The sequence below is a fragment of the Primulina tabacum genome, chromosome 5 (assembly GCF_025594145.1).
Source record: "Primulina tabacum isolate GXHZ01 chromosome 5, ASM2559414v2, whole genome shotgun sequence".
Taxonomy (NCBI): Eukaryota; Viridiplantae; Streptophyta; class Magnoliopsida; order Lamiales; family Gesneriaceae; genus Primulina; species Primulina tabacum.
In genome coordinates this window covers 37,086,288-37,101,477 of record NC_134554.1, presented here as the reverse complement: position 1 = coordinate 37,101,477, position 15,190 = coordinate 37,086,288, and the positions used below count along the sequence as shown (strand labels likewise).

The 15,190-nt window shown below is 31.9% G+C and overlaps 2 protein-coding genes across 2 annotated transcripts; both read right to left on the bottom strand.

The window, feature by feature from the left end:
* Positions 1–909: 909 nt before the first annotated feature.
* Positions 910–3,292, bottom strand: LOC142547550 (UDP-glycosyltransferase 92A1-like). Its single transcript, XM_075655902.1, has one exon. The coding sequence runs from the start codon at positions 2,470–2,472 to the stop codon at positions 943–945; it is 1,530 nt and encodes a 509-aa protein (XP_075512017.1). The 5' UTR covers positions 2,473–3,292; the 3' UTR covers positions 910–942.
* A 7,599-nt stretch (positions 3,293–10,891) lies between these two features.
* On the bottom strand, positions 10,892–13,228 carry LOC142547548 (UDP-glycosyltransferase 92A1-like). Its single transcript, XM_075655901.1, has one exon. It carries the CDS (start codon positions 12,538–12,540, stop codon positions 11,011–11,013), a length of 1,530 nt encoding a protein of 509 aa, XP_075512016.1. The 5' UTR covers positions 12,541–13,228; the 3' UTR covers positions 10,892–11,010.
* Between the last annotated feature and the right edge of the window lie 1,962 nt (positions 13,229–15,190).

Below are 15,190 nucleotides of genomic sequence, written 5' to 3'. Positions count from 1 at the left end.
TCACATTGTTATCTTTGTAATTTTCAATTATGTATTATCTTCGAATTTGTATTCCAATTATGTATTATCTTTGTATTTGTATTTCAATTGGGTATTGTAATTTTAATTTCAAAATTTTGCAATTGATTTTTCTGATATTTTATCAATTATATATTTACGAGAGTTAAAAATATCAAAAATAAAATAAAAAACTAGAAATATTTTTATAAATTTTCTAATATAAAATATAATTAATTTTTTTATGTTTTAATTTTTATTATGAATTATATTTTATATCAACAAGATTTAATTTTAACCATCAATTATATAATATTATTATTAAAAATATTTATTACATATTTATATTAATTAAAAAACATTAAAAAAAATAAAAAAAGGCCCAAACCCAGAGCCAAAATGGCGCTGGGATTCTCCTCTGCGCCAAATTAATGGCGCAGCCTCCATTGAAATGAAAACCCTGCGCTATCATAGCGTTCACGAACGCTATGATAGCGCATGGTTGGAGAAGCCCTAAGCAATTTTGTAGTTCGGTTGGGTTTTTTTCGAACTCACATCGAACATACAGCGAAAAATTTAAAGTTTTACATTTACTACTTCCGGATATTATCGATTGACTTTATTATGAATAGAATTTAGCTAAAATCATATTATTAATGATTTGTTAACACCATAATCATGTTATGCAAAATATTATTTTAAAAATATTTTGTATAATTCATGAAGTTATATAATGTATAATTACTATTCGCTATATTCAACGTGATGTCTACCATCTTCGTTATCATAAGATCAACAACATTATACTCGTAGAACCCAAAAAAAAAAAAGTTAAAGTGCAATTAAATCCATGAGATTTTACCAATGGAACCAAAAAAAAGTGCGAAATAAATCTAATTTTCTTAAATATAATTTAAATTTAACTAATCTGATCAATCTTGGAGTTCAAAGTCCTTGGTTCTTGGAGATAAGAGCAGAAACAAAAGCATCCATTGCTTTAACAGAGGAGCCTTCATGGATTTCGTCTTCCCTAACGGCGGAACTAATCAACTCTCCCATTTCCGCCGCCTTTTTCTTCATATCCACCGCTTTAATACCTTCTCCCATTACTGTATCTATAGCTTTTATTACATCCTCCTTGCTCAAACTGCTCTTGGTTCCTCTAGTTAACTCCACACAGACTTCCATTTCCTCCACCAACATCTTCACGTTGTAGGCCTGTTCCGCCGCCAGTGGCCACCCTATGATCGGTACTCCTTGGCTTAAGCTCTCCATGGTTGAATTCCATCCACAATGGCTTAAAAAAGCCGCCGTTGATCGGTGGCAAAGAATTTCCAACTGGGGTGCCCATCCATCTACCATTAGTCCTTGGTTGCTGTTCTTTATTCGTTCCTCGAACCCGTTGGGCAGCCATTTCGAGTCGAACTCGCTTTCTAAGCTGAATCCAATAGGTGGCCTGATGACCCAAATGAATTGTGTTCTACTTTCCTCTAAACCAGTGGCTAATGCCATCATTTGTGTGGTGCTGATGGTGTTTTGAGAGCCGAAAGATATGTACAGAACAGAGCTTTTGGGCTTTGAGTCCAGCCATTCCATGCATTTCTCCGGGGAAAGTCCCGGTTTTCTTCCGGTTTGATGTCCAATCACACGCGTTGGTTTTCGAGTCAGCATTGCTGGTGGAAGGAGTGGCCCGATGCACCAGACCGGGAGTTTTGAGTACTTCTTGAAGAGATCTACTCCGAGCTGTTCGATTTCTTCGGCGGAGTTGCACAGCCATCCGAAAGAATTTAGAGAGAGCCTAATCTGAGGTTGGAAGAATCTTGACCAGGAATCTGTTCCATCTGCAGCTCTTGAGAAGGGATGCAACTGACTGAGATGAAAAAGGCAAGAATCTGGGAAACCCGGAAGATTGAACTCATCGCTTTGGGTTAATCTGTGGGGAAGATTTTCCCACAACGATACATAAGCGGCGGTCCCATAAGCGCCACAAGTGGTGAAAGTTACATTCACCGTGCCGCAAGAGCTAGCAACTTCAGTAGCCCAGCCCATGAAAACATCGGAGATTATGCAAAGCGGAGGGCCGCCATATTTGATCGATACATCGGAAATCAAGCTGCGAAAGGGGGTTTCGAGGGAGATCGAGGCATGACAGAGGTCGATGATTTGGTTAAGGGGCAAGGATTCTGTGTTCTCGATGTTCGGTGGGAGGCCATGTTGGCTGCTATCGAAAGGGAGTTCAAAGAGATGGATATTGGACTGTCTCGTTTGTGGGACTTCCGAGTTTTTGGCTATGGCGGATTTGAGGTACTGAACATTGAGTTGAGTAGTGGCAATGGTGATTTCGAAGCCAAATCTTTGCTGGATTCTGTTAGAAAGAGCTAAGAAAGGGATCAAATGGCCTTGCGCCATGAAAGGCAGCATAACAATGTGCTGCTGCTGCTGCTGCTTCTCTCCGGTGCCTTGGTTGATTTTCATGATTTCTTTGTTCAATCTGTTTTCTTCCACCCCACTCTGCTTTTTCTTATAAACATAGTTTTTATCTTCAAGATTTGAGGTCGGAAATTAAAGGCCGAATGACAAATGGTATAGGCAGAATGACAAATGGGTATAGGCAGAATGACAAATGGTATTGGAATACGTTAAGAGATTATAACTTGGATTTAACTGAACTGAGAAATGGTATATGCAATTTTTTTCATATAATATCTGCTTTGTTCATCTTTATTATATAACAATTTTTAATCCGAAACAAAAATAATCCTAAGTTACTGTGATGTACTCAAAATTTTTTCCCCAGATGGTTGGACAGGTAATTTGGTGCATAGCTCACACAATCTGGATTGGGAATTCAGTTGCATTAGCAGCCTCTGTAGGTCTGATCACGCACCACTTATTCGGTGTTTGGAATGGAGACCGAAGATTAGGCATTCGGTATGGTGAAGCTTCCGAAGTTTTAAAAAGCAGAACTAGTATTACTCCATTTGCTGCTATTCTTGAAGGTCGACAAAAGCTTCCCAAGGACTACTATAAAGAGTTTCTGCGGTTGCCGTATCTTTCGATCACAGCTTTGACCTTGGGGGCATATTTTGCTCACCCACTCATGCAGGCTGCCAGTTTTCGACTTCACTGGTAAATTCATACTGTTCCTCTTACATTTGCTACATCTAAGTGTTTATTATAGAGAATTTGTGGTATGTTAATGAAGCAACAACTGGTGGAAGATGGGTATAGGAGGAATCCATTTATACTTTTGTGAAAGCTTTAAATTTTGATGCCTTTGGACTATAGGTGGTATTGATATTATACACAATATTATGATCTACAAACACGAAGATATATAAATATGCTGCAATTACTAAATAACTCTCTTCTGGAAGAGCTTGCTCCCGGACCTCAACCTTTTGTTTTGTACTGACCCTCATTCCGCTCCATTGAACCAGAAATCGAATCCATGATAGTGCATATGTATAATGATAGATTCATCAAACTAATAAGCTCCATAATTTTCGCATGCCAAACTGATGAACTCAATAATTTTCTGTTAATGATCAGGCCTTTCATGTTCATTTTATCTTTCGTCCAAATTAAATGTTCTCAGTCCGTGGATTGCATGTAGAGTTTCTCAAATGTGTAACTAGCATTATTTATTACTTTGAATTTGTTTCAAGCTACATGCAGAAGTGAGCTTTCATGCTCTGTTTTAGTGCAGAAAATCTTATCTAATTCACTTGTTTTCAGCTTTAGAATATGAATGGTAATCATATTTCTTCAGTTTAAACCAACATTAGTTGTGATTCTGCTAAAGTGTTTCGAACTTCAAAATTGTGCTTCTCATCTCATCATATGGAATAGGACTACAGTTTCTTTGTTCTTCATCAAGTAAATTGTTGTTGAACGATCTGACTCAATGACTACCTGTTGTATCTCCTATATACTCTATATTTATCAGACTAGTGCAAAAGATGTATTTTCAAGGACTTTCCAATGTATTAAAAGCTGATAATAACTAAGACGTGTTTCCAACCTTTTGATTTGTAAAAAAACACATCTCATTTTCACTCCAGCTTGATTCATGCATGCACCATTACTGCATCTTCCATTAGAAACTAGTCACATCACCTTTATTAAGTCATCTACTAAATTCTACACACACCACCCACATATACCCTTGGCATTATCTTGATTTCCAGTTGGCTAAAGCCTAAAGCTGATGTTGTGTAACTCACAGGTTCACAAACTTGTTGATCTTTCTGCATTTTCGGATAGGGAATCGATGTGGTATCTTGAAGTCATGGAGGCTTTCAAGCTCTTTTACCAACCTATGTTCCAACACTGATGTAGTAGATAGGTAGGTATATAGGTACAGAGGAACTATTCTTCTGAGCCCTGGATCCCCCTAAACACCTAGTGGATCTTTTAAAAAATTGCTATGATGCATATTTTTTGAATGGCTTTACAGCCTGAATCAGCATTGGAAGCTTCAAAATTTTAGATAATTTTGATTCATTTTCATAATATTTGTAGTTCTCTAGAAGTTTGTTTTATAATATGTACTATAGTTTATTAGATGTAATCATGGCCTAACAATCGAAAAATATGTATAATTTGAAGGGATTAATGGGTAACACAAATGTTGCATTTGAATTGGGTCATTTGAAATACAGTGGTTTCAAATTTATTTTCATTGTTAAATAAGTTAAATATAATAAATTATAACGATCATAGGTCGTAGGTTGATCCAACATGAGTTTCAACTCATACTAATGCACTACTTTTAGTCATAGGTCGTAGTTAGTTTAGCATAAAACATAGTCCATGATCATATACCGTCACTCATTAAATATCTCACATCTGGAAAGTGATTTTTTTCGTCTTTCTCGACACTCGAACCCAGGTATGGGTTGAGGCTCATGTCGGGTAAGAAACTCAAATCAATTGTTACTTATTTACACTATTACACATATCATAATCGATTTTAAATGACTTTAATATTCTAACGATTTGAATTTGATCGTTATTAATATAATTATAGTGTAAGTAAAATCTTAGATGTATTAGAATTTTTGTTGTGTAATTTGTTTAATAAAGAAATTATATTTAAATAAATGGATTGAAATTTTCTCATCCAAACATATTCAAAAATTATTTGCGGGAGAAAAGGAGAGGGTGGTGGTCATGGTCAGAGGTAAAGACAACGGCATAAGCAGGGAAATAAATTTTGGGAAATTTTTCTCTTTGTGAAAGATTATTGTGAATGTGAGCAATGAAGGGAAAAAGAAAAAAAAAAGAAAAGAAAAGGGATGAAATATTGGACATGAACATAAAAAATCAATTATGATTTTAGCATATATTTAAATTGATCATATTTCTTTTAATCAAACAAATTTCTTTAGTTTTCTTAATGTTAGAAAATGTGGTATAGATTTTGAATGAAGTTTATAAGCAATTTTGTAGTTCGGTTGGGTTTTTCTGGAACTCATATCAAACATACAACAGAAAATTTAAAATTTTTCATTTACCACTACCGGAGATTATCGATTGACTTTATTATGAATAGAATTTAGCTAAAATCATATTATTAATGATTTGTTAACACCATAATCATGTTATGCAAAACATTATTTTAAAAAATATTATCTAGAATAAAACAAAATTATTCAACATAAGTATATAGAACTAGAAAAATGCACGTGCATTGCACGTGAGAACATAAACTGCTGAAGATATACGAAATTTTGATCATATTTAAATGAATTAAAACATGGCTAATAACATTTATCAATTGAAACAAATCAAGCAACAAAAAATAAAAAAAACATGACCATAGACGTTATATGAATTGGAGAAGTTATCTTATCCACTTGACACACTTTTCAATATGCTTCTTAGTTTAATTTGACAACTCAACAACTCTTTGTCGTAGTTTTTTATAATATGCATATAACCATTTTGGTATATTCAACAAGTATCTGATCGTTTTTAACATCTACTATGTTATTTACAATCTTCATCTGAGATCTGACATGCTCGTAGCTTGCTTCCTTATCACGGTATTTTTTCGGTTTTCTACATTGTTTTTATCTGATAATCTTATTTTTCCGACTATTTGTTTTGTTGTTAAATAATTTTTCAGTTTTTGACAATCATCAACTATAACTCTTAAGAAAACATGCTTTTAGTCGTGAAGAATTTTACTTGTGACTAAAAGTATGCATAACCTATATATTCTTCAACAACATAATCAATAAATAGTATTGCACCTTTTTCAAACATTGTGATATTTGTGATATCATTTTTATATATTTAGTATCAATATTGTCAACATATAGCTATAAGGTTAATAAATTTTTAACAACTATTTCAGTATTTCTCAATTATTGTGATAAAAAATACTTGAAAATCTCTTCAAATGACTATATCTTAGAATTGTGTCCTCGTTTAATTTGACGTAATTCAGGAATGTCATCTCGTTCGTCATTTTTTTGAAAGCTTTAGAACAATGATTGCGTGAATCATGTCATGAGGATGATATAGTTTCAATCTAATTTGTTGTGTCTAGAACATAATATTATATTATTCATTGAAACAAAACAAATTTTCTTCTATTGATTTTACATTTTGTTTTATAATATTTTATATCTTATGGAATGACATACAAAACTAATAACTGTATTTTTAAAAACCTTGAGAAAAGACACGAATAACGTAATTAAGATATGCGTATGAGATATCATTCAAATAAATGTCAAAGTATTTGTCTTATTCAATATCTCATCTAATAATACAACTGTTTATATTTCATAAGCATTTTATGATAGTCAAAATTAATTTTATGAAATATTATAGAATTCTATTTGAATTTCAATATTTGGGTAAGTGAATTTATTTGGCGATGAGTTTTCTATTCTAGCATCATATATCTTATGAATTAATTGGTTAGACACTTCGACTAAAAAAGATACAAAAACAACATTTTAGCCACTTCGAAATATATCGAGATAATATTGGAGGAAATAAAGTGAAATGGCTCAATGTCTCAATAAAATGCACAAAATTGATTTATTGTATCCACAACGCTTTAGAATTATTCTCATACCATTATAAATAGAATGAGAATTATGCACATTTTGTTTTTCATGTATTTTTTCTGACTGAAGAATTTTTTCTTTTTGAAAAACTATTTTATATTTTTAGAAATATTGGCATTTTATATAGAATCCATATGTCGCAAACCATGAAGTAGAACCATAATCACTATATAACACTTAACGTACACATACAATTCTTCAATTTCTTCTTCATTGTGCTTCATTGAAATTTAAATCTGAATCATTCTTGATCTTAACATTTTGCTTTAAATACGATTTAATATATATGTATATGTTTCATGTTGCTTAGTTAGACCTAATTTCAAATATCTATAAAAAATGTGCTTGAATTATATCATACAGAAATTATGACATATTAATACGCAACATTATTTTTTATTTAACATGTCTTTTTTCATCCACTATATTTGTCTTAACTTTTTTGTTCAAATTTGACGCATTTCGTAGACTATATGTATGAAGAACCAATAAATTATATATTTCACAGAAGCCATCTATTATCCTCTTCGTAGAACAGAAGACCCAAAATACATGGCTTGATTGGTGTACTCTCATACTTATTTTCATATAAAAAACAAGGCACATCATATAATATCAGAAAAAGCAATTACCGCCAACAATATTAACCAAAATGAATAAAAAAATCATAACACAAACAAACTCGATAAGAGAAAAATGATTACTCAAAGTTTAAAATAATTTATTTAGTACAATAACACATAAATGGAAGAATATACGAGCAACAAAAAGCACAAATCACTCTCAAATTAAATACTAACTCATATTATTCACAATTTGTATAAATTTTTAATATTTTTTTCAAATAAAGAGAAGGCGCCTTATTAACGTCATTATTTCATAGATATTCCACATCTTATAAAAAAAAACACACAAAGAAAAAAATGGTGCCTCGAAATCATCATGAAAAAATCCTTCAATAAAACCATTAAGAAAAATAGTCGTAAAAATATAATATAATATAAAGTCACACAATTTTTCTTAAACCAAAGAAAAATATTAGACCGTTGAGAAAATATATCTAGCAACAACAAATCATGCGTTAACTGGTGATATAATTAAAATTTAGAATCATGCATAATCATTGAATTAGAACAAAAAACTGCATGCAAAAAATTTACTGGATATTATATCTTTTAACAATTTATCCATGTTTATCGTCCACAAGAGGACTCCTAAACGTACCGAATTTTTTTAGTCCACCTATTATTTTCACAATAAATATTACTACAAAAATAATATAAGCAAGCACATAAACTCAAATTCAAATACTTTCTATCAATCTAAATACAAAAATTTTGAATAGAGAATACAATAATGTCGTAAAAAATTTTAAATATTGATTTATAGAGGATTCTGGAAAAACATTTGTCTCAATAAATAAAAAAATATTATCTCTTGATATTCTGATACATAAGGTAAAAACAAAAAAAATATTTCGGTATTTTTAATATTTTCTAAGTCACTTCAAACTAAGTAATCTAAGCAACAGAAAACATGCATTATGTGTTTAAAAATTAACAAAATATCTCAACAATAAAAAATTGAAAAATAACCATTTTCGTGGGATATGTGTTTTGTTTTCTATTTTTTTCGGCAAACAAACAAATCACATAAACAATCCAAACACAACATGATCAATACAAATGACATATAACAATAAAATATGTTAACGCTAGGGTAAAAAACTCCTCTCATTGCAAGAACACAAAATGATCAAATGGATCATATTATTTAATAATATTTATTTAGCAGCATTTATAAAAAAATCGACTAAATAGCTTAAAAACAGTGTTTGAAATCACTTACATTAAATAATTTCTCTCAATCACGTATCTCTATTGACACATACAGAGTCTGAAAATATATTTATCTAAATGGGAGAAAGAAGTTTTATATGACCTTAATATTTATTAAGAATTTATTTTTATTCAATCTGACTCACCTTCTTTCGTCTTCCCATTATTACCAATCATTAATATGGTCGAGATTTTCCATGAATTTGACAGCAATGTATAAATTTAAGTAACTAAAATTAAATTTAAAAGTAAATTAAAATAATAATTAGTTCGATTGAGTTAAGTACACTATTAATGATCCTATTAAACTAACATAAAAAAGATTTAAATAACATCATTAACATGACAAATTGTAAAACAAAAAATAGTAAAATAGTAAGCTCACAAAAGTAATTCATATATTTGATAGATTAATAGATAAAATATTATTTTATAATATTTATTTAGCATCATATATCGAAAATTAACTAAATAGCTTAAATGTTTACATTTAAATCACTTACATACAACATTTTCTCATAATCACGTATCTCTTCTGATACATAAGTAGTCTAAAAATATCTATATTCTAAATGGGAAAAAAATGTTTTATATGACCTTAATATTTATTAATAATTTATTTTATTCAATCACACTCATCTCCATTCGTCTTCTCATTATTACCTTAATGTTTGTAATATTAATTTTTATTTAGTGATTTTCTATGAATTTAATGTCAATGTAAAATATATTAAAGTAATTAATTTTAAATTTAAAAGTAAAATTAAAATTATAATAATAAATAGCTTGATTGAGTTAAGCACTCTATTAATAATCATATTAAACTAACATAGAAATAATTTAAAGAACCTCATGAACATGAAAAATTATAAACAAACAAAATGATAAAATAGTAAGTTAAAAATAAAATCATATATTTATAATATTATTTATTTTTATTATTTATAATAGTAATATATGTTGGTACTTTTAGCAAATTTTTTAAATGTATAACATTATGATAAGGATTTTTGACGGAAATGTATAAAATTAATTAAATTAAATTTGAAAGTAAAATCAAGTCATATATTTATAATAGTAATAATATATGTTAGTAATATTAACAATTTTTTTAAATGTGTAACATTATGGTAAGGATTTTCAATGAGTTTGACGGAAATGTATAAAATTAAGTAATTAAATTAAATTTGAAAGTAAAATCAAAATAATAATTAATTAAATTAAATTTGAAAATAAAATCAAAATAATAATTATCTTGTTTGAGTTAAGTACACTATTAATGACTATATTAAACCAACATAGAAAATGACTTAAACAACCTCATGAATATAATAAATTGTAAAACAAATAAAATGATAAAATAATAAACTCAAAATAATAATTATCTTGTTTGAGTTTAGTACATTATTAATGACTATATTAAATCAACATAGAAAATGACTTAAAGAACCTCATTAAAATGATAAATTGTAAAACAAATAAAATAGTAAAATAATAAACTCACAATTTAAACTCATAACTCATATATTTATAATAGTATTAGATTAGATTTATTAGTTAATTTTTTTAATACAATGAGTATGACAATTATTTATTAAAATTTGATTTTTAAATAAATATATCAAATCTTGAAAATAAAAATATGCACCTAATTAAATTTAATGACAATAAGTAGACTTAAAAGCAATTTAAGCTAAGAATAAAATTAACTTTTAATTGGATAATGTATCAATTAAACAATTAACATAGTTCTTTGTCAATTTTCCTACCAATTTTTTTACTCCTAAATATATGTATAGATAATAATAATGACGATAATATAACATAATAATACAACAAAAATATGATTAGAATCAAATTAATCCAAAAATATATTGAATAGTTACTATTCGCAATATTAAACGTTGTCATGTCATTAATCTTCGTTCCAATGATTCAAACACTATACCAATGGAACCCAAAAAAAACAAAGTAAAAGTGCAATTAGATCCATAAGATTTTACCAATGGAACCAAAAAAAAGTGCAAAATAAAATCTAATTTTCTTAAATATAATTTAAATTTAACTAATCTGATCAATCTTGGAGTTCAAAGTCCTTGGTTCTTGGAGATAAGAGCAGAAACAAAAGCATCCATTGCTTTAACAGAGGAGCCTTCGTGGATTCCGTCTTCCCTAACGGCGGATCTAATCAACTCTCCCATTTCCGCCGCCTTTTTATTCATATCCACCGCTTTAATACCTTCTCCCATTACAGTATCTATAGCTTTTATTACATCCTCCTTGCTCAAACTGCTCTTGGTTCCTCTAGTTAACTCCACACAGACTTCCATTTCCTCCACCAACATCTTCACGTTGTAGGCCTGTTCCGCCGCCAGTGGCCACCCGATGATCGGTACTCCTTGGCTTAAGCTCTCCATGGTTGAATTCCATCCACAATGGCTTAAAAAAGCCGCCGTTGATCGGTGGCAAAGAATTTCCAACTGGGGTGCCCATCCATCTACCATTAGTCCTTGGTTGCTGTTCTTTATTCGTTCCTCGAACCCGTTGGGCAGCCATTTCGAGTCGAACTCGCTTTCTAAGCTGAATCCAATAGGTGGCCTGATGACCCAAATGAATTGTGTTCTACTTTCCTCTAAACCAGTGGCTAATGCCATCATTTGTGTGGTGCTGATGGTGTTTTGAGAGCCGAAAGATATGTACAGAACAGAGCTTTTGGGCTTTGAGTCCAGCCATTCCATGCATTTCTCCGGGGAAAGTCCCGGTTTTCTTCCGGTTTGATGTCCAATCACACGCGTTGGTTTTCGAGTCAGCATTGCTGGTGGAAGGAGTGGCCCGATGCACCAGACCGGGAGTTTTGAGTACTTCTTGAAGAGATCTACTCCGAGCTGTTCGATTTCTTCGGCGGAGTTGCACAGCCATCCGAAAGAATTTAGAGAGAGCCTAATCTGAGGTTGGAAGAATCTTGACCAGGAATCTGTTCCATCTGCAGCTCTTGAGAAGGGATGCAACTGACTGAGATGAAAAAGGCAAGAATCTGGGAAACCCGGAAGATTGAACTCATCGCTTTGGGTTAATCTGTGGGGAAGATTTTCCCACAACGATACATAAGCGGCGGTCCCATAAGCGCCACAAGTGGTGAAAGTTACATTCACCGTGCCGCAAGAGCTAGCAACTTCAGTAGCCCAGCCCATGAAAACATCGGAGATTATGCAAAGCGGAGGGCCGCCATATTTGATCGATACATCGGAAATCAAGCTGCGAAAGGGGGTTTCGAGGGAGATCGAGGCATGACAGAGGTCGATGATTTGGTTAAGGGGCAAGGATTCTGTGTTCTCGATGTTCGGTGGGAGGCCATGTTGGCTGCTATCGAAAGGGAGTTCAAAGAGATGGATATTGGACTGTCTCGTTTGTGGGACTTCCGAGTTTTTGGCTATGGCGGATTTGAGGTACTGAACATTGAGTTGAGTAGTGGCAATGGTGATTTCGAAGCCAAATCTTTGCTGGATTCTGTTAGAAAGAGCTAAGAAAGGGATCAAATGGCCTTGCGCCATGAAAGGCAGCATAACAATGTGCTGCTGCTGCTGCTGCTTCTCTCCGGTGCCTTGGTTGATTTTCATGATTTCTTTGTTCAATCTGTTTTCTTCCACCCCACTCTGCTTTTTCTTATAAACATAGTTTTTATCTTCAAGATTTGAGGTCGGAAATTAAAGGCCGAATGACAAATGGTATAGGCAGAATGACAAATGGGTATAGGCAGAATGACAAATGGTATTGGAATACGTTAAGAGATTATAACTTGGATTTAACTGAACTGAGAAATGGTATATGCAATTTTTTTCATATAATATCTGCTTTGTTCATCTTTATTATATAACAATTTTTAATCCGAAACAAAAATAATCCTAAGTTACTGTGATGTACTCAAAATTTTTTCCCCAGATGGTTGGACAGGTAATTTGGTGCATAGCTCACACAATCTGGATTGGGAATTCAGTTGCATTAGCAGCCTCTGTAGGTCTGATCACGCACCACTTATTCGGTGTTTGGAATGGAGACCGAAGATTAGGCATTCGGTATGGTGAAGCTTCCGAAGTTTTAAAAAGCAGAACTAGTATTACTCCATTTGCTGCTATTCTTGAAGGTCGACAAAAGCTTCCCAAGGACTACTATAAAGAGTTTCTGCGGTTGCCGTATCTTTCGATCACAGCTTTGACCTTGGGGGCATATTTTGCTCACCCACTCATGCAGGCTGCCAGTTTTCGACTTCACTGGTAAATTCATACTGTTCCTCTTACATTTGCTACATCTAAGTGTTTATTATAGAGAATTTATGGTATGTTAATGAAGCAACAACTGGTGGAAGATGGGTATAGAAGGAATCCATTTATACTTTTGTGAAAGCTTTAAATTTTGATGCCTTTGGACTATAGGTGGTATTGATATTATACACAATATTATGATCTACAAACACGAAGATATATAAATATGCTGCAATTACTAAATAACTCTCTTCTGGAAGAGCTTGCTCCCGGACCTCAACCTTTTGTTTTGTACTGACCCTCATTCCGCTCCATTGAACCAGAAATCGAATCCATGATAGTGCATATGTATAATGATAGATTCATCAAACTAATAAGCTCCATAATTTTCGCATGCCAAACTGATGAACTCAATAATTTTCTGTTAATGATCAGGCCTTTCATGTTCATTTTATCTTTCGTCCAAATTAAATGTTCTCAGTCCGTGGATTGCATGTAGAGTTTCTCAAATGTGTAACTAGCATTATTTATTACTTTGAATTTGTTTCAAGCTACATGCAGAAGTGAGCTTTCATGCTCTGTTTTAGTGCAGAAAATCTTATCTAATTCACTTGTTTTCAGCTTTAGAATATGAATGGTAATCATATTTCTTCAGTTTAAACCAACATTAGTTGTGATTCTGCTAAAGTGTTTCGAACTTCAAAATTGTGCTTCTCATCTCATCATATGGAATAGGACTACAGTTTCTTTGTTCTTCATCAAGTAAATTGTTGTTGAACGATCTGACTCAATGACTACCTGTTGTATCTCCTATATACTCTATATTTATCAGACTAGTGCAAAAGATGTATTTTCAAGGACTTTCCAATGTATTAAAAGCTGATAATAACTAAGACGTGTTTCCAACCTTTTGATTTGTAAAAAAACACATCTCATTTTCACTCCAGCTTGATTCATGCATGCACCATTACTGCATCTTCCATTAGAAACTAGTCACATCACCTTTATTAAGTCATCTACTAAATTCTACACACCCCACCCAAATAAACCCTTGGCATTATCTTGATTTCCAGTTGGGTAAAGCTGATGTTGTGCAACTCACAGGTTCATAAACTTGTTGATCTTTCTGCATTTCCGGATAGGGAATCGATGTGGTATCTTGAAGTCATGGAGGCTTTCAAGCTCTTTTACCAACCTATGCTCCAACACTGATGTAGTAGATAGGTAGGTATATAGGTACAGAGGAACTATTCTTCTGAGCCCTGGATCCCCCTAAACACCTAGTGGATCTTTTTAAAAATCGCTATGATGCATATTTTTTGAATGGCTTTACAGCCTGAGTCAGCATCGGAAGCTTCAAAATTTTAGATAATTTTGATTAATTTTCATAATATTTGTAGTTCTCTAGAAGTTTGTTTTATAATATGTACTATAGTTAATTAGATGTAATCATGGCCTAACCATCGAAAAATATGTATAAATTGAAGGGATTGATGGGTAACACAATGTTGCATTTGAATTGAATAAGTTGAAATTCAGTGGTTTCAAATTTATTTTCATTGTTAAATAAGTTAATGCAATAAACTGTAACGATCATAGGTCGTAGGCTGACCCAACATGAGTTTCAACTCATTCTAATGCAATACTATTAGTCATAGGCCGTAGTTGGTTCAACATGAAACATAGTTCGTATTTATGCACCGTCACTAATTAAATATCTCATATCTGGAAAGTGTTTTTTTTTTTTTTACTATCCCAACACTCGAACCTAGGTATGGGTTGAGGCTCATGTCGGGTAAGAAACTCAAATAAATTGTTACTTATTTACACTATTACACATATCATAATTGATTTCAAATGATTTTAATATTCTAACGATTTGAGTGTAAGTAAAATTTTAGATGTATTTGAATATCTGTTGTGTAAGTTATTTAATAAAGAAATTATAAATGGATTTGAAATTTTCTCATCCAAACACATTCAAAAACTATTGGCGGGAGAACAAGGA